At 35.0% G+C, this 18,286-nt stretch overlaps 7 protein-coding genes across 7 annotated transcripts in view; 2 read left to right on the top strand and 5 right to left on the bottom strand.

Annotated features, from left to right (window-relative positions):
• Window positions 1-2,376: 2,376 nt before the first annotated feature.
• Window positions 2,377-3,263, bottom strand: LOC9325978 (KNR4/SMI1 homolog). Its single transcript, XM_002889868.2, has 2 exons — window positions 3,126-3,263; window positions 2,377-2,935 (listed from the first exon to the last, which is right to left on the bottom strand). Exons 1-2 carry the CDS (start codon window positions 3,138-3,140, stop codon window positions 2,534-2,536), a joined length of 417 nt encoding a protein of 138 aa, XP_002889914.1. The 5' UTR covers window positions 3,141-3,263; the 3' UTR covers window positions 2,377-2,533.
• A 1,782-nt stretch (window positions 3,264-5,045) lies between these two features.
• On the bottom strand, window positions 5,046-6,216 carry LOC110225196. The gene has a single exon (XM_021014258.1). The coding sequence runs from the start codon at window positions 6,049-6,051 to the stop codon at window positions 5,047-5,049; it is 1,005 nt and encodes a 334-aa protein (XP_020869917.1). The 5' UTR covers window positions 6,052-6,216; the 3' UTR covers window position 5,046.
• Window positions 6,217-8,911: 2,695 nt separating this feature from the next.
• Window positions 8,912-11,434, top strand: LOC9328735 (rho GDP-dissociation inhibitor 1). The gene is made up of 5 exons (XM_002892627.2): window positions 8,912-9,916; window positions 10,071-10,137; window positions 10,456-10,680; window positions 10,768-10,892; window positions 11,041-11,434. The coding sequence occupies exons 1-5, from the start codon at window positions 9,737-9,739 to the stop codon at window positions 11,110-11,112; spliced, it is 669 nt and encodes a 222-aa protein (XP_002892673.1). The 5' UTR covers window positions 8,912-9,736; the 3' UTR covers window positions 11,113-11,434.
• A 96-nt stretch (window positions 11,435-11,530) lies between these two features.
• LOC9325977 lies at window positions 11,531-12,140 on the top strand. Its single transcript, XM_021010747.1, has one exon. The coding sequence runs from the start codon at window positions 11,634-11,636 to the stop codon at window positions 11,967-11,969; it is 336 nt and encodes a 111-aa protein (XP_020866406.1). The 5' UTR covers window positions 11,531-11,633; the 3' UTR covers window positions 11,970-12,140.
• A 571-nt stretch (window positions 12,141-12,711) lies between these two features.
• LOC9325976 (BAG family molecular chaperone regulator 5, mitochondrial) lies at window positions 12,712-13,618 on the bottom strand. The gene has a single exon (XM_021012186.1). The coding sequence runs from the start codon at window positions 13,496-13,498 to the stop codon at window positions 12,851-12,853; it is 648 nt and encodes a 215-aa protein (XP_020867845.1). The 5' UTR covers window positions 13,499-13,618; the 3' UTR covers window positions 12,712-12,850.
• A 63-nt stretch (window positions 13,619-13,681) lies between these two features.
• Window positions 13,682-17,154, bottom strand: LOC9325975 (fumarylacetoacetase). Its single transcript, XM_021012185.1, has 15 exons — window positions 16,796-17,154; window positions 16,311-16,389; window positions 16,159-16,217; window positions 15,942-16,066; window positions 15,765-15,839; window positions 15,423-15,498; window positions 15,206-15,305; window positions 15,063-15,122; window positions 14,877-14,947; window positions 14,736-14,798; window positions 14,578-14,642; window positions 14,398-14,494; window positions 14,178-14,303; window positions 13,962-14,037; window positions 13,682-13,862 (listed from the first exon to the last, which is right to left on the bottom strand). Exons 1-14 carry the CDS (start codon window positions 17,000-17,002, stop codon window positions 13,975-13,977), a joined length of 1,266 nt encoding a protein of 421 aa, XP_020867844.1. The 5' UTR covers window positions 17,003-17,154; the 3' UTR covers window positions 13,682-13,862; window positions 13,962-13,974.
• A 132-nt stretch (window positions 17,155-17,286) lies between these two features.
• LOC9328734 (leucine-rich repeat extensin-like protein 1) overlaps window positions 17,287-18,286 on the bottom strand; it is a 2,831-nt gene continuing 1,831 nt past the window's right edge. Inside the window, exon 2 of the mRNA XM_021013582.1 lies at window positions 17,287-18,285. Coding sequence (XP_020869241.1) covers window positions 17,518-18,285 — 768 coding nt within the window. The 3' untranslated portion in view covers window positions 17,287-17,517. The remainder of the gene's footprint in view (window position 18,286) is intronic.

Here is an 18,286-nt window from a genome sequence, read left to right as displayed (position 1 = left end):
TTTTATTTAAGTGATGTAATTTTTTTTTCATCAATTATAAATTTATACAAAAATTTAGAATAAATGATACAAAATGATATTTTTCTTGTAGGTTATCAGGCAAAACACCGTTGATAAACTACGTAAACGTCTTTTGTGTGCTTATAAAATATAACTATCTCACATCTATTATTTCAATAATTTTTCTTTACAATTATATATATAATATTATTTTTACTAAAATCTATTGTAAATTCCGTTTTCTTTTCTTTTCTTAACCCACATGGTGGTGGACGAGTGGTTGGTAGGCCATGGTTGTTTGGGTGAAATTCTCTCCATCCTGGCTTCGACTCCACCTGCTGTTATCAATATTATTGTGGGTAATCTGTCAGTTGGGCTTTGGCCCAATTGGTTTACCTGGTAGTCAGAAATGTAGGCGGCCTGACTACCCCTGACACTTAGTCGGAAAGCATTCCAAACTCGGGATAGGCAGAGTGGTAGCCCCTGACCTTTAACACGGTGGACCACTCCACTATATAGCACCTCGGTGCGTTCCTACCGAGGCAGACCGGGTTTATCAGAAAAAAAAAAAAAAAATCCTTTTTCTTATCACATACAGACAAACATAATTCATAATTGTGATAAAAAAAAAACTTCCATGAAAGTGCCAAGGTGGGCTTGGGTCATATAACATTGTTGCCTACTGATCTCGCAGACGGACTAAAGAAGGCCCAAAAACATAAACCCAGACGGACTAAGTGAATTCTATAAACGATATCATCTTTTGGTCTATTTGACATCCACATAACGCACATTATAGACTTTTGAGTCTTTGACTCGTTCTACTGCAACCGTTTGTACTCGTTCTAAATACTTAAAATAAAAGCGTAACTTTGTCGACGTCTGAAGTGGCGAATGGTTGCGTGAAGAAGAATTCACCACACCAAAGAAGAAAATACTAATTTACATGCTCGACACTCTGACCCGAGGAGATTAATATAGATTAATAATCCCAGAATCTTTTGGTAAATCAACAAATTGATTCATTTGGGTAACTTTGTCTGATTCAAATTTATAAACCAAATTATTAGGTCTTTCACCAAAGAAAATAAAATAATAAGAAAGGTCGTTTGCACTCAAGAAGATTGCACCATTGACCTCTTTGAAATTACTCCTCTTGATAAAATATTATAAAAACATTAAATTTCATTGATTAGATTCCTAGGTCTCATGTTTAACGTTTACAACTAATATGAAAATTTCCAAATAAAATTACAATCTCATAGTAATTAAGACAATTTTCATCTGTATTATTATTAGGGAGACTCACAAAAATGCCCCTTTTTCAATACCCCTTTTCAAAAATGCCCCCTTTGGATGTCTATTTTTAAAAATACCCCTTTTATGTACAAAATGACTAAATTACCCTTCTTTTAATAAAAGATATCATAAATATATAAGAAAATATAACAAAATTAGGTTCACAAAATACAAAATATTTTTTTCACTTTTCCCGCAAAAAAAAATTTTTGGTGGGAAAATTTTTTGGCGGGAAAAATTTTTACGGGAAAATTTTACAAGGTTTTTTAAAGGTTTTTACAAGTGTTTTTGCGGGAAAATTGCGGGATCACTTTTCCCGCCAAAAAATATTTTGTATTTTGTGGACCTAATTTTGTTTCAAATAAGGGTAAAATGGTCATTAAAAATTAAAAGAGGGCAAACTTAAAAATGGACTCTCAAAGGGGGCATTTTTGAAAAGGGGTATTGAAAAAGGGGCATTTTTAACAATTTCTCTAATTATTATTATTATTATTATTATTATTATTATTATTATTATTATTATTATTATTATTATTATTATTATTATTTTATTTTTTTTATTTTTTTTATTTTTTTATTATTTTTTTTTTTATAAACCCTATCAGCTATCCGGTCGGCCTCGGTAGGAACGCACCGAGGTGCTACATAGTGGACTGGTCCACCGTGTTAACGGTTAGGCCCTTACGGGCTACCACTCTGCTTATCCCGAGTTTGGAATGCCTTTCGACTAAGTACCAGGGGGTAGTCAGGCCGCCTGCATTTCTGGCTACCAGGTAAACCAATTGGACCAAGGTCCAACTGACAGACTTCCCAAACAAATGTGTTTTTGTTTTCAGAGAGAATCGAACTCAGGTTTAAGAGTTTCATCCTTTCCCAAAGCTTTCTCTGCTACTATCTGTATATTTTTTTAAAAATATACACATTATTCAGTTTTCCATTTGTATATTTTTTTATGGAAAACTGAATAATGTGTATATTTAAAAAAAGGATGTAAATTTTTTGCATTCAAACGCAAACGGTTTTAATCTTCCATGTTCTCGGTCTTAAAGTTGTACTTTGTAGCTACGACCAAGCATGTAAACAATGTAGCACCCATTAAAAGATTCAAACATCTGATTTCACCATAACAAACCCAACAAACATAGAAAATACTTATGAAATGTTGATAAAATAAAATAAACAGAAAACGATATGAGACCAAAAGAGGTCATATATATAGCTTCTTCCTTCCTCTTTACTCCTCGGTCTTCTCGACGGCGACTTCCTCAGCAGCCGCAACTTCAGTCGGTTTCTCCTCCACCGCCTCTGTCTTCTTCTCTTCCTCCACAACCGCCGGAGTTTCTGTCACTTCCTCAGCTTTCTTCTCCTCCTCCTCAACTGCCGGAGTTTCCGTGATCACCTCTGTCTTCTCCTCTTCCTCCTCTGTTTTCTTCTCGGTTTCTTCATCTTTCTTCTCTGCCTCTTCCACAACCACTTCTTCGCTCGTTTCTACAACTGGTGCTTCGGATTCTTGTTCTGTCACGGCGGGGACGGATTCTTCCGGTTGTTGGGTCACCTCTGTCTCCACCACTGGCTCCTCCACTGTCTTTGTTGGTACCTCAACGTTCTCTACTGCTACTGGAGTCACTTGATCAACCTGCAAGCGAAAACATACTTATTAAACGGAAAAATTGCATGCCGTTCCATCTCACTTGATAGAATCATAGATAAATGATATTCTTGGTAAAGATATTGATATTAATCAAATCTGGATAATATTAACAACTAATGAATCATAGGTATAGGATTTATAATTTGACAAAAAAACAAAACAATTAAGAGAATACCTCAACGGTGGCCATTTCGAAATGAAAAAGCTAAAGAGGATATCTAAATATATAGACAATAAGGAGAGGAGAAAAATAGAGTATGTGATGCTTTGGTGAGTGAAGATATTTGATCAAGAGGGGTATTTATAGTAGAAGCAAATGATTTACAATAATATTTTTTTAACTAAATATATAATAAAAATATTAATTTCTTTAAAGAACCATGATGATGAGTATTGCACATGAAAGAATCTTTTTTTGCTTATATATAAAAAACATTGTACTATTTTACACCTCATTCCACATAGATATAGTCATATAGAACATCACCACTTAACCATTACTTGTCAAGTTGTAACTAAAAAAAATAGTTTTATCATTTTTAAACTAGGAAATCAAATTCTATGTTACATTAAAAAAAATGATATACAATAGAAGTTTTTTGAGAATTAAGCTTTTTGCTTCCGTCTGATCTGTGACTTCAGTGAACGTTACAACAAACCTTTCATGTGATTGACGTTGAAACTCTTATTAAATTGAACGTTACAACTTCTCATTTGAACGTTGAACTCTTTTAGAAATTCCAGCAGTTAAACTTGCGTTGATGCCTGTTTATTCTTAAATTCTTTATTCTTTATTTTTTTATTCTATATATAAAACATAATATAGGCTTTATTCTATTTATTCAAAGGTAATTTAATTCAATTATTCACTTCGAACATCTTCCACACATCTCCCACGTATATGATTTGCCGTTGCCATTTCTCTAAACGTGATTTTTTTAGAAATAAAATACAAGGATTCTTATGCAAAATTTTAAAATTGCAAAATTAATTTTTTTTCTCTAAAAAACTATCAGAATTAATTTTATATTTCTTTATTTATGTGTGACATCAAACTTTTATAATGGAAATGCAAGCTTCCAACGATTTTTGAAAGTAGATTTACCGGAAACGCCACGCAACAAGATTCGTAAAGCTTTCGATTCTGAAATAGGAAACGATCCTCCGATGAAAATTTTGTGCTTCCTACTAAATAGGATAAAATTCGTTGTCAACTAAAAAAATAATGACAGAGACTGAATTTTGGTGAAAATGATATTTTGGAGAATAAGAACCCTTGAATAAGATTTAGGGGCTTTTGCAAAAATGCCACTTTTTCAATGCCACTTTTCAAAAATACCCCTTTTTTAAAACCTTATAAAAAATGCTCTTAAAAATATAAGATTTATCCAAATATGTATGTAATATTATTAAAACATACACAAACAACATTTCAATGTATCTAAAATCTTATAAATACTTTATAAATACCTTATAAATGCATTTTAAATATCTTTAAAAACCTTTAAAATATCTTGTAAAACCTTTGAAAACCCTTAAAAATCCTTTAAAATAACTTGTAAAACCTTTAAAAACACCTTATAAAACCTTATAAATACTTGGATCGAGTCTTCAAGTAGTAGTTACAATCCATAAGTACCTTATAAACTAATAAACCTAATAAAACTTTATAAAAATTTCAGATTTAAAAAGGGGCATTTTTGAAAATGGACATCTAAAATGGGCATTTTTGAAAAAGGGCACACCAAAAGGGGTATTTTTAACAATTTCCCTAAAATTTAAAGGGTCACACTCAGCTCTTTACGTTTCAACTTTAAATCATTTTGGTATTGGACTTACTAAAAATATAAACAAATATAGTGATTTACTATTTTTTCAAATTTTAACATTTTTCATTGTAATTTATTTTACTATTATCGGTTAATTAGCATTGGAAATTACATGTCACGAAAAGAAAAGATTAAAGAACATGGTGAAACTGTGTAAATGATTATCTTTTGACCATTTTGATCATGTCAAGCGATCTGAGATTGATTATTGTCTGAGAAAGAGAATGCAATCTTTACTTTTTTTTTTTACATCTTGCTTTACTTTATTTAAATTGAAACAGAGATTACATAGTAATTTCTTAGACATACACATACAACCAAGAAATGATTAAAGTTTAAAAAGAAAATACAATCGAACAAGTGAATTAAACGCCGCTTTCTTTTGTAAGCCTTACACGCTAATAGATTATCAAATCTATTATCTTCCTTATTCGTCTTCTTCCTTAATCCGACAAGATCATTTTGTTTGGCTATCGTTTTTTTGACGAAACACCAATAAACTTTAAAACGATCATTAGTTGCGATCCATCTGTTACATCGCTTCCCATCAAAACATCTCCAACAATAGAAGATGACATCTATCTTGGTTATATCCAATGCCCATAATTGCTGAAATGATGAATACCATCTTATGAATCTCGTTCCATGTAGACATCCCCAAAGGCTCGTGTTTAAATTAATGATTGATGGCCGTCCACATTCCTTGATCGATGATGATATCCAAGTCAAAAATTTGTTGAGGTATATTCGTAAAAACAAAGACAACATTATCTCTCTCCACCATATCCTTAGGCACTGCCTCGACCCGGTACTATGAAACGGTGTCTGCATGAAACACATCTTCAATTTGCCTTCACTGTCAATCTGAGTCCCAATGATACCAGGATCAAATGTCCAAATTACATCTCCGTACCATTTGGCGGAGGAAAATGACAACTGCCGAAAACACCACTTCATTCGTGGGCCAATGATGACTACTTGGCTACAAGAAGAAGATGAAACGCAATCGGAGACAAAACGCCGACAATAACACAATAGTGAACGCCGGGAAAACGCTCTAAAAAAGAGATGGATGGCTATTGGGGACCAACAAAATCGCATAATTATGGAAGAGAGAGTATCAGATCTAGCAAGACTGAGTGTTTTTCGATGGTTGCGATACCGACGAGGCATCTGGTCCATCTTCAAGGTCTTTGCCTTCGTAACATGACTCATGTATTGAAGGGTCGGTGAGACCCATCTCTTCTCATCATCAATCGAGATCACTTTCATGAGTCTGAAGTGAAGAAGATGTTTGAAGAAAATAAACTACAAACGAAAAAGAGGAAGTATGGCCGACGCCGGAGGCGACGCCAGCCAGAAAGAAATTAACGAAAGGGTTTTTTGTTGGGTAATCGCCTTCTTCGTCGCTCAGAGAGAACAAACAGTTTTTTCAATTATTTAGAATGCAATCTTTACTATTAGAGTCAATTTTTTATAAAAAAAAAAATCAAAAGTATTTTCCATGAACAAAAAAAAAGATTATACATTAAGAAAAAAAGAAGATTTAACTATAGAATTTCAGCTTTTCTTCTTAAAGGAATCAGACTAATTAGCGTATTTAATTATAAGGGTATTTTTCACATATTTAGTACTACTCTATTTTAAATCTGTACCATATTTGACTAAGATGACGTGGCTACAAGTTAAAGTGGGCCCATGTGAGTGTGAGCCAGGTAGGATTGCCAAGGGGCTTACCAAGAGACCTGCTGCCTCCCTTAAGTACGTACATCAGATTTCGTTTATTGGTCAATAATGCCATTTAAAGATATCTAAAGCCTAACAAAATAAAAAATAGTTATATGAAAATTGAAAAATAAATTACTATCTTCACTAAAAATGTTTATTTTTTTCAAATTTTATTTAAAAAAATAAAGTTGACATTATATTCCTATATTTAGTGTACTTTATTTTGAAAAAAAATACATGATTAGATTAATTTTGACATTATTGTCTCTAGCTTGGTATATAATATATATTAACATTTATACTAAATCTATATTTCAGTTAGATAGATTATTTAGTTTATCTAAACATATTGATGTTGGTTAAAAAATTGTAAATCCAAATTATGTTATTGATGTTTTCTCTAATAAGATTTTAAGCCAATCGCTAATGTTTAGGTTTTAGAACCTTAAAAACAATCTCTATATAGGTTTTACGTTTAGTTGATGAAATAAATAGAGCAGATTGCCAGATTGTGATTAAAACTACCTCCGTTTCGTTTTAGTTGTCGTTTAAGGTTTTCTCACATAAATTAAGAAAAACATTAAATTTTTTGTTTTACCTTTTATTAATATATTTTATAAAAAAATTCATTGGCCGAAACATTAAAACAGTAGAGATAAAACTGGAATTTCCACCAAACATTTGCATCGAAAACCTAAAACGATATCTATTATGAAACAAAATTTTAACTCTAAAACGACAAGTAAAATGAAACGGAGGGAGTATTGATTTCTTACGCAAGAAAGAAGATAAAAGCCACGTACTCATCACAATCTGTAAAGAATGGCCAGCAGAAAAGCCGGTAAAAAGGGTTGGACGGCTAAGATGACCCCATTCAGTTGGTCCCATTCATCCTATAGTTTTGTCCGAAAATGAACTAAAACACCAATAATGCGTAAGGGATGGATGTTACAAAACTGGAAATTTAGGTAGAGGGAAAAAAAAAAAAGAAGTAGATATATCTTAGAGCATGATTAACAATGGTATCTTAAAAATGGTTCTTAGAAGTATTAAAGTTAAGAACTCTTAGTTTTGGGTCTTAGTTAAGCCACTTTTCTTAGTTTTGGGTCTTAGCTAAGCCACATTTCTTATTTAAAAACTCTTTAAGATACCATTGTTAATGGTGGTCTTAGGTATAAGTCAACACCGAGGGACTTAGTGACAATCTTAACATAATAATGTATCCATCACTCTATTTCCAACTTCCCGAAATTTTGTTTGGTCACACATAAATAAATTGCAACTTAATGACGTCGTCCGTCCAGATCGTAATCTAATAGTAATAATAATAAAGAAACCGTTATGAATCTTAAAAAGAGTTTATCAAAACCATACATTTCATCGAAAAACTAGATATATATACATACATACATATCCTTTACTCCTCGTCCTCGATATAGCTTTAATTAATATATATGATGTAGATCTGAGAAAAAGTTGCAAATAATTCACTTTTCGTGTCCCAATTATGATAAACGTCCCATGTCTTGAACATGTGTAACGCTACGTCCCATGTCTTGAACATGTGTAACGCTAAAGCGCGGACAAACTGATGGATTTATGTCTCTAGATTATAATTTCTCTACGATTGGTTCTACACCGTTGATTTAGAAGGAGGATCTGAATCTCATAGTAAAGGATTTGGGCTGATTTTAATTTCGCCAGAATAATTGTGGTTTGCTATATATCGATCCAGACTATATCCTAAATAATTAATACTGGTTCGAATTTGGATCTGAAAATCTTACATTATGAATAAATAGCTTTTAAGAAATTAGAGAAAAAATTGATGAAAAGATAAAAAAAGAAAAAAAAAATTAATTAATTTGGTGATCATTACAAAATCTGATCAAGTCGGGACACAACAACTCAAAGCTGGGTTGGGTCTGATCCCAAAAAATATCAGAGAATACAAAACAAATGGCTCTAATCCTGTATTTTTTTCTGGATGGAGTATACTTGAACATGATCGAAGACTCTAATTAACATCGCCATATAATTCAATCATAGAATTTTTCGAAAAAATGGTGCAACTCAATTGAAGTAACAAAATTTCTTATATTTTAATTATTGCATTGGTCTTTTCCGAAAAATATCGTATTAGCTGTAAAAATTAATTTATACGACTTTAAAATAAAAACTACAGAAAATTTTGAAGTTAAGTCCATTACTACAACAGTTGCCACCCTAATATTGAAAATGAAGTTCGTTCCTAATTGTCATTGCAAAGTGCAAACATAATAAAATTTTCATTGAAGTAACTAATGACGGTTAGTGCGATTTTCATAGCTAGCATCAATGAAATTATGTGTACTGCTGCATTCAATTTCATATTTGATAGAATAAATTTGTTTTCGATGCTATATTATTCTAACAATTAGATAGTGGGATGGAGGTCAAATTTCACAGACTGGACTTTAGACTTGGGACTAGAGGCCTAATTAACTCAATAGCCCAATAAATTTTCTCTTGGAATTTTTTTTTTCTCCTTGGATTTTCTTTAAAACCCTACGAAACTTCTCTTTCTTTATTACCACTGACTCTTAGACCAATTGCCCTCCATCGCCACGACATTCGCTGGTCATGGACTCATGGTATAATGTTGTTAACCAAAGAAGTTATGGGCTTTTGCGCACAATATTTTTAGACCAATGTTTTACTAAGCTGAAGAGTATTGAAACTTGAAAGATGATCAACTCCTAAAACCAAAGAAAAAAAAAAAAAAAAAATTTCGGACCAGACTCAAGAGGTGAATACTTCTATTCAGATTTATGTGCATGCATGCATATATAGTTTGTACTATTTTATTTTTAGAAAGGAAAAAAAATCTGTGAACGGGAAGACTACAAGTCTTAATTAATTAAGGATCACCACATATGACCTTTTCTTCGAACTCCAGATTTAAACATTCCTCAAACATTTCTCTCTCATTGTCTTTTAATTCTCTTTATTTCTCTTCTTGTTACTTTCTTCTCATTCTTTTGACGAAATACAAACCCTATAATTAGATTCTCTTTTTCCTCCCCATTTCTTTTTCTTTTTGCCCCTCTGTTTCATGAAGTATTTTTTTGCTGTATCCTCGTTGACCTCAGTTGCATAACCATCTCCAGTAAATCAAATCCAACGGTAGAGATTTTACTAGGATATATCCAAATTAAATCAGAGAACAGTAGAGATCAGAAAAACAAAGATGGTTTTGAAAGATGAGGAGAAAGCTGGAGAGTCTTCAGAAGACCCAAAGGGGCAAGGGTTAAGCAGGAAAAACAGCCATAGCTCTATGTGTCCGACAGATGATGATGAAGAAGAAGAAGATAAGAAACTTGAACTTGGTCCCATGATTGCTCTTAAAGAACAGCTCGAGAAAGACAAGGTTTTGATCTCTCTTGTTATGATTTCAAAAAAATTTTAAAACCCAATTGAATTTTTGGCTATTTTAGACCAGACATGTTATAATAATGGTGAATTTACTTTTCATATCTCCACGAATATATAGTCACTTTTTCTGCTATTAAAAATTTGTTTAGGATGATGAAAGCTTGAGGAGATGGAAGGAGCAACTTCTAGGCAGCGTGGATCTTGAGGAGGTCGGAGGTAAACCAAAATCCAATACTCGGTTTATATCTATGGTTTAATAGCAGATAAATCCGGTTAGAGAATTCTATTGATTACAAATTATAATTCGTCCCAAATTCCATATATCTAGATTGCCTCGTGTGTGATCTGTTTAGCCGTTTAGGTATACTAAGGGTAAAAGAAGAGTGAATTAACATAAAATATAATTAGACTAATAAACCATACAAGGGTAATTGGTTTGCTCGAATTCACTAGCCCACATTGAATGGTGCTGTTAAAAAATAAACTGTAGATACATATGTAATGTTTTGATAGAGTAACAAAATGTAAATACAGAAACTCCGGATCCGGCGGTAAAGATACTGACCTTAACAATTAGGTCACCGGATAGAGAAGACATGGTATTAACTATACCTGAAAACGGAAAACCGACTTCGAAAGGACCATGGTTCACTCTCAAAGAAGGCTCTAAGTACACTCTCATATTTACTTTCCGTGTCACCAACAACATTGTGTCCGGGCTCCGGTACAGCAATACAGTTTGGAAGACCGGAATCAAGGGTATTTTTGTCTTTTACACATTCGTTTTCCATAAGTAAACTCATAAGCCTTTGTCTAATTTTTTTTCTTTAACTTTGTGGAGAACAGTGTATAGTAGGAAGGAGATGTTAGGAACGTTTAGTCCACAGGCGGAACCGTACAATCATGTCATGTTTGAAGAGACGGCGCCCTCTGGTCTGCTTGTTAGAGGCTCCTATTCTGTTAAATCTAAGGTACCAAAAATCTAATAGTTACATTTTTTTTTTGTTTAATTACTATGCATCATCTAGCAAAAAAATTTGTTTAGAGTTTTATTAACTGTAGACTATTTATGCATTATTATTCAAATCAATTACATATTATCTTGTATCTATTTTTCAGTTCGTCGATGACGATGATAAGTGCTACTTGGAGAACAACTACACCTTCGACATTCGCAAGAATTGGCTGTGATCCATCACAAAATTGACTTGAAGAAGAGAAAAATATATATAGTATTCATTATTGTTTCTCAATTTAAAATTTTCATAATTTAAATTTGTTCATATAGTTATTCGCCTAACTTTTTTTTGGATGATTGTTCATCTCACTTGATATAGACTATGCTTGTTTGTTTTTCTGTAAGTTACTATTTTCGGATTATATTCTATTTTTCAAACTAGCTAGATTTAGATTTTGTTACCGCAAATATTTATATTTAACATATCGTTGGAAATAAAAAAGATTGAAGAGCGCATTTAAGGAAATTGTACACTTCAGAACAATGAATGCCTCACTTAAATGCATCTTGGTGTACTGCACTATCAATCTCGTATTTAACTCTTGTGGAAGTCACTAGATAATAACCTAATCACCAGAAATATTTTCGTATATACATGACAATTTTTCTATATAAATAAAGCCAATAACATTCTCGAAGATACAAATTTCAACTCTCTCACAAACCCAAACCCAAACCAAAACCAAAATCCAATATGAAGAAGACCTACAACAAGTTTCAAAGCATCTTCTCTTCTCTCATCATCCTCATAATAATCCTGCTATCGGTTTCGAGAGCCGCCGCTACTGGCTCCGGTGGTGTTTGTCGGCATCCGCCGTCACAAAACAGCTGCAAGACATGCATGGCGGAGCAAATGATATACGCCTGCCCTAAGTGCGTGCCGGTGCTCCGTTGCATGGCTCGTTGCCTTTGGGGCGGTGTGACACAGAGGAAGTGCACCACCACGTGTGGATGCGACACGGCGGCCAAGCCGTCGCTGCTGGAGTGTAAACGCTGCGTTTCAAGGTGTAAGTGTAGCTGTGCGGCTTAGGAACAAATCGACTTAATGCTCTCTTGATGTTAAAATAATGTGTTAAATGTTGGATCTTTGTCCGTTTATTTATGTATTTTGAATCTTTGTCGTTTAACTTGGTGTTGTATATGTTGAATGCTACGACGTATAGTTCATAGTTATACTCGTATGTTTAAGAGTTATATCTCATTCTTCTTTTTCTTTTCCATCAATAACTCACACACACCTTCAAATTTGTACTAGAATTTACTAATTAGCACTCCTTCTGTTTTATATTATAGGGTGTTTTAGATTTTTTTTCTCGTTTTACAATATATGATATTTTGAAGAACAATTTAAGTTTCTATGCAAAACATTAAATTAAACAGTTTTTTTGACTATTTATATTCTGCAATAAATTATACAATTGGTCAAATTATTTTTAATAGATATTCAACTGTATTTTTAATGTAAAAAACTCACAATTAATCACTTTCTTAAACTTTATGATTTTATCTAAAACATCTAATATTGTAAAACAGAGGGAGTATTTAGTAACTCGATTAAACATATACTCCATAACATAAAATTTGTTAATATGATGAACAAAATTATTGCAACTAAACACTTAAGGGAGTTTTTCAAATTAATTTTACAAATTTTCTTAGAGTATGATCACATCTGTTTATTTTGTAATTTTAAATTATAGAATAACTAAACACTAAAAGATCAATATGTATTCATATGATTTTGAATGTAAATAATTTCACTTTAAACCATATTTTGACACACAAGACGGCGCGTATTTCGTTCGATATATAATCCCGGAAACTTTCGTTATTTAACGGAACATAAACGGACTAAAAACAAAAGAAAAAGATGATCTATCGTACACCGCGACACACCGGATTAAACCGCCGTCATTCTCTGAGAAATCTCTGGAAACATCTGAAACCTAAATACTGAGCACAGAATCTCTCCATTTCCTCACCGCCTTTCTCTCTACACATCTCTTCCTCCACCGCTTCTTCCCAATACAAAGGCCAAGCACCGCCGCCTTGTCCGGCATCGACTCCGAGATCGTTGTAAGACCACCATTGAAATTCATCTTTAGTCTCCGAGATTGAATCGAGTATTTCCTGCATCCCTACGATCTTACGGCTCACTTTCCTCCGAGCTTCTCTGATCGTCGGATCTAAACCAGGGACGGAGTCTAGTTTCAGAAGCAGAGACATCAGAGTCTCGTTCATTCTCAGCCGTTCTTTCTCATCGCTTCTAATGGCGTCTACTGTTTCTTGCCGTTGGATCATGCTCTGTACACGATTCGCTTCCCGATTGACGGATGCGATTTTCTTGTATAGGCCTCGGATCCTATAAGAACGATAGCCAGACTGGATCCTCGCTGCTGCGGCGGCAGCGTTAGTCTGGTCGGTGGCTCTCGTCGTCGTCGAAGATGGAGTTTCAATCGGGATTTGTTTGGTTGCTGGAGGGGTAATATGGTCATTATCGAAAGTGTGGATAACGGTGGTGGTTGTTGACGACGATGAGAATTTTTTTGAACTTTTCATTTTTTTTTTCTTAATATGGATGAGAATATTTATGACGGTGGTCGTTTTTGACTCTTTATATAACTCGTGGATATTGAATATAACTCAGTCACTAGTAACCAGTAACTTCTAAAGACCAATTATTGAAAGTTTGTGTCATTGTGTGTATTAGCGACCGACCGTTACTAATGGACCCATTACCACTCGATGAATATCGCTTTCATATTGAAAGTTATTAATATTCCGTTGTCTTTCTTTATAAAAGATTCAATAACATATTACGCCAATATCGAGATGTTTTTATTATGAATCCGATGGGGTTATCTACTTAATCATATCCATACCACAAGTGCTTAATCATGATAATCGTGATTATAGAAATCTCCTGCAGATAAAGTGAAACTTCAATTAGTTATCAATTTTTTGGGCAAACCAATTCAGGGTTATAGGGAAAAAATTTGTCAATGTGATAAAGGTACGTTACCGGCGAGAGCTGATCAAGGCGGCGAAGGAACAATTTTCCCTGTGCATGTTCCAAACCCGACACTGTAACCATCTCCCTACACAGGATTAATCATAGCCGTAACTTGATTAACAAGCGTAAACCAAAATGTCATACAACAAAATTCATAATCATTTGGAATTGTTGGGACATGAAGCAATAAAACCAAGCAGAGAAACTGTTTTAATTAGCTGATACCTTGCATACACCTGAGAAGGTGACTTGGTCTCCGTCTTGGAGAAACGTCTGAGTTGTTCCGTTGAGTGATAGAGGTTTCTGTCCATTCCAAGTCAACTCAAGAAGGCACCCATATGAATCTGGCTCCTGCGTTTAGAACCAAGAAACAAAGAGCTTGCGCGTTATTGTGTAGCCATTGCGTGATAAAGTACATGAGAGAACCAGTTAGAAAAGAGTTTACCGGTCCGCTTATGGTTCCGGTGCCAAGGAGATCACCAGGCCTCAAATTGCAACCGTTCACGGTATGGTGTGCTAACTGCTGCGTTATGGTCCAATATCTGTCACAAGAAGTTTTAAGGAGTTTGAATCAAACTGGTTAATTATATGAAGGAATTGGGTAAGAGAATATGAAGGAACTCACAAGTTTTGGAAGTTGCTCTTTGTTATTACACAAGAATCATCTTTCCCAGAAGGTTTAAGTTGAACCTATAAGAGGTAAAAACATGATGTTTCTTTCAGTTTAATCCACCATAAGCTGTAGTTGATAGCGAAAAAATCAACTCCAATACCGAATGCTACCTCCAAGGAGATATCATAATTTACAGATTCTTTCTCAGCCAAATATGGCAATGGAGGTGGATCCTGCAACAAGAATAAGTTAGATCATGAGAGAATCAATGATTGCGTGACACAAAAAGAATGTGACGCCTAAGTACCAACCTGCTTGGGAGCTTGACAACCGAAAGGCTCAAGCGCATCCAAGGTAACAATCCAAGGGGATACCGTAGTCCCTAAAACACAACAGAACAACATTCACTGAAGTTTTTTGCCCATAAACTCCAACTCGAGGAAAAATGAAATCGAAGTTTTGAAGCCAAATATCAAGCTTGAATAGTAATTTCTCACCAAAACTCTTCCCCAGGAAAGGACCAAGAGGTACATACTCCCACGCCTGAATATCCCTAGCTGTAGCAACAAACAATTCAAAAAACAAGTCATGCCCGGTCAGGTTAAAGATGACTCAAAGAAAACTATAGTTAAGTGAGTACCACTCCAGTCATTCATCAGTACTAGACCAAATATATGATCGGCTGCATTATTCACGTCAATAGGCTTTCCCAATTCATTTCCTGGACCAACCACAGCAGCCTGAGTATCATGTGATAAAAGAGAGGGTTGTCAGTGGTGTTATTCTTAAGTAACACCAAATAGCATCAACCGAATCATTCTAAAAAAATCCACATAACTGAGGCATCGGATGCTTACCATCTCAAGCTCAAAATCAAGTTTCTTCGAAGGACCAAAATATGGTTCAGAGTTTCCTTGTGGATGGCCCTGACCTCTGGAAGAAAGCAAAATGACCAAAGATAAAACTGGAACTAACATTTCATTATTAATTTGTTTACATGAAATTTTACTATCCTCCAATATTGGTTTCAATGTAAGAATATCTTATAGAATCTCTGACAAATTAAGAACAACTATGTATCTTGTCAAAAGCATAAAACCTTACATGATGCATGACTTCAAATATGACAAGTGAATTCTTAACAACCATTCTCAGTATAACAACCAAAAAACAGATTATATAAAACACAATTTCCTAACCTTGGTCGAATAATGTCGGTCCCAGAGATGACAATAGATGATGCCCGTCCATGATATGCAATGGGAAGACGAAACCTGAAAAATATGGTAATGTCGTGTAAAAACTTGCAGAGTCATCCTTTCGACTTGACCATTTTTCATGAAGAAACTCTCAGCTCAAAAGTAACATAAACGCACCAATTTGGGTTTATCGCATTCTCAGGCCCACGAAACATAAGCCCACAGTTCTTCGCGTGATGCATAGATGCAAAGAAGTCTGTATAGTCCCCAATGACCATAGGAACAATCATTTCCACTTTACTCTGCAGATTTGCACCAAACAACGATAAAGTAACAGATATTCAAACAAATTTCTCTAGTCTGTTTGAGGAACAAGTTTTTTCACACTACTAACCATCTCATAGAATGACTTTCTCCTCAAAACATCATTGTCTCGCAAGATAGGTTCATTAGCTGCATCAAAACATACCAAAACCAAAACCTTGAAGCCAAATAACAAAACTCCATAAAAATCCAAATAAATCAAAAGGATCAAACTGAACATACATGACAATATTCTTTGAAGCGTAGAACGCGCTTCCTTCCACGCAGGCCGTCCCATAGCCAAGAACTTATTCAAATTAGGCTGTAAACAGAGCACAGAAACTAAACACATTCACATCAAAAGAAACACACCAGAATATAAACACAACCTCATTTTCCTAATCACTAAGTGTAAGCAATACACTATACCATCAGATCATAAAGCAACAATTATAGCTGCGAAAGTTCAAAATCGTGAACAGAAAACTCAAAACTGTACCAAATAATCAATTGAAGCAACGAGCAATCGATTAGAACAGTGGAATTTTCCGAGCTAAACAGGATGTGATTTATTCAGAAAATTATCAATTAGGCTGATTATCTGGTCGGTGACGCAATCCAGAGCAACTAACCAACTTAACCATGGAGCAAACTCGAGAAAATATCACATTCAACAAGCAATGTTTGAAATCATCCTTGGCAACGTTAAAGGAATGGAGAAAACGAACCTGAAGGAAGCAATCGGCGTCCTTAAGGATCGGACCATCGAAAAGTCCAGCTTGGGAGATAGCGGAGAGGTCCAGAACCAAATCGCCGATAGCGACGGCAGGACGAGGAGTTGAGTTCGATTCCGGTTTGAAGACACCATAAGGGAGATTCTGGATAGGGAAGTGTGAGTCTGAGCCAACATCGATAAAGGACTTCAGCAACGCCATGGACGGACGAGATAAAGGGACCAAAAACGACGACGTATGAATCTCCGGCGAAGTTTCCCAAGCTAATCCCCAATTTCTAGTTGCGATAGAGAAGAGTTAGTTCGAAGTGGTAGGTATAGATTTTTTTTCTTAAGATGCCGTTTTTGAGATGATGACTGAGAAGTTGACGTCATGATCTTTACAGTTTTTCAAATATGTAATTTAATTTGAGATAAAACGATTTTGTGAAATGAGTGAATATTTATTATTTTTATTATTTATACAGAACGTTTTAATAACAAATAAACTGAAACTATATACTCCATTGCTGCTAATTGCAGCTCTGTGTTAGGGGAAAAAAGAACAAAATGTTTAAAAGAAAAAAAAATAAAATTACAAGAAAAAGTAACTGGAATGTCTTTTTTTTCTTTAAATCAACAAAACACACAAATTAAAGTCTCGCAGCCAAAAGAATATAATTGTGAGTAGTCTCGTTAATCATAAGGCAATGCATTTTTTACTCAATGGTTTTGAAACTAGTAGTAAGACGGAGGAGGAGGAGGAGGAGATGCATCATATGAGACACTTGGAATCGGTGGAACAAACGAGTCAGAGTAGGACGGAGGAGATGGTGGTGGTGATGATGAGTATGTATATTCAGGAGTTGGTTCGTAACTTGGTGTTGCTTGTGGTGGATGGCCTTCGTTACATGGTTTTGTTGGTGGCGGAGACTGGCTTGGTGAATAGTAGTACTCAGTCGGTGGTGGAGGGCTTGGTGTTTCCGATGGATAATATACCGGTGATGGTGGTGGAGGGCTTGATGTTACTGGGGGATAGTAAACGGGTGATGGTGGTGGAGGACTTGGTGTTACTGGGGGATAGTAAACTGGTGATGGTGGTGGAGGACTTGGTGCTTCCCACGGGTAGTAAACCGGTGACGGTGGTGGTGGACTGTATGTTTCTGGCGGATAGTATACCGGTGATTGTGGTGGTGGACTGTTTGTCACCGGTGGGTAGTATACTGGCGATGGTGGTGGAGGGCTTTGTGTTACTGGTGGATAGTATACCGGTGATGGTGGTGGCGGGCTTTGTGTCTCGGGTGCGTAGTATACAACAGGCGGTGGCGGAGATGAGTATACGTAAGGCGGAGGTGGAGATGAGTACACGTAAGGTGGTGGAGGAGATGAGTATACGTAAGGAGGTGGAGGAGATGGTGATGGTGGAGGAGGAGATGAGTATACGTAAGGAGGTGGGGGAGGAGATGAGTACACATAAGGCGGTGGAGGAGGAGATGAGTACACATAA

Source organism: Arabidopsis lyrata (genome assembly GCF_000004255.2).
Source record: "Arabidopsis lyrata subsp. lyrata unplaced genomic scaffold ARALYscaffold_1, whole genome shotgun sequence".
Classification (NCBI taxonomy): Eukaryota; Viridiplantae; Streptophyta; class Magnoliopsida; order Brassicales; family Brassicaceae; genus Arabidopsis; species Arabidopsis lyrata.
The sequence above is the reverse complement of the archived record's forward strand: the minus strand, read 5'-3'. Positions and strand labels throughout refer to the sequence as shown.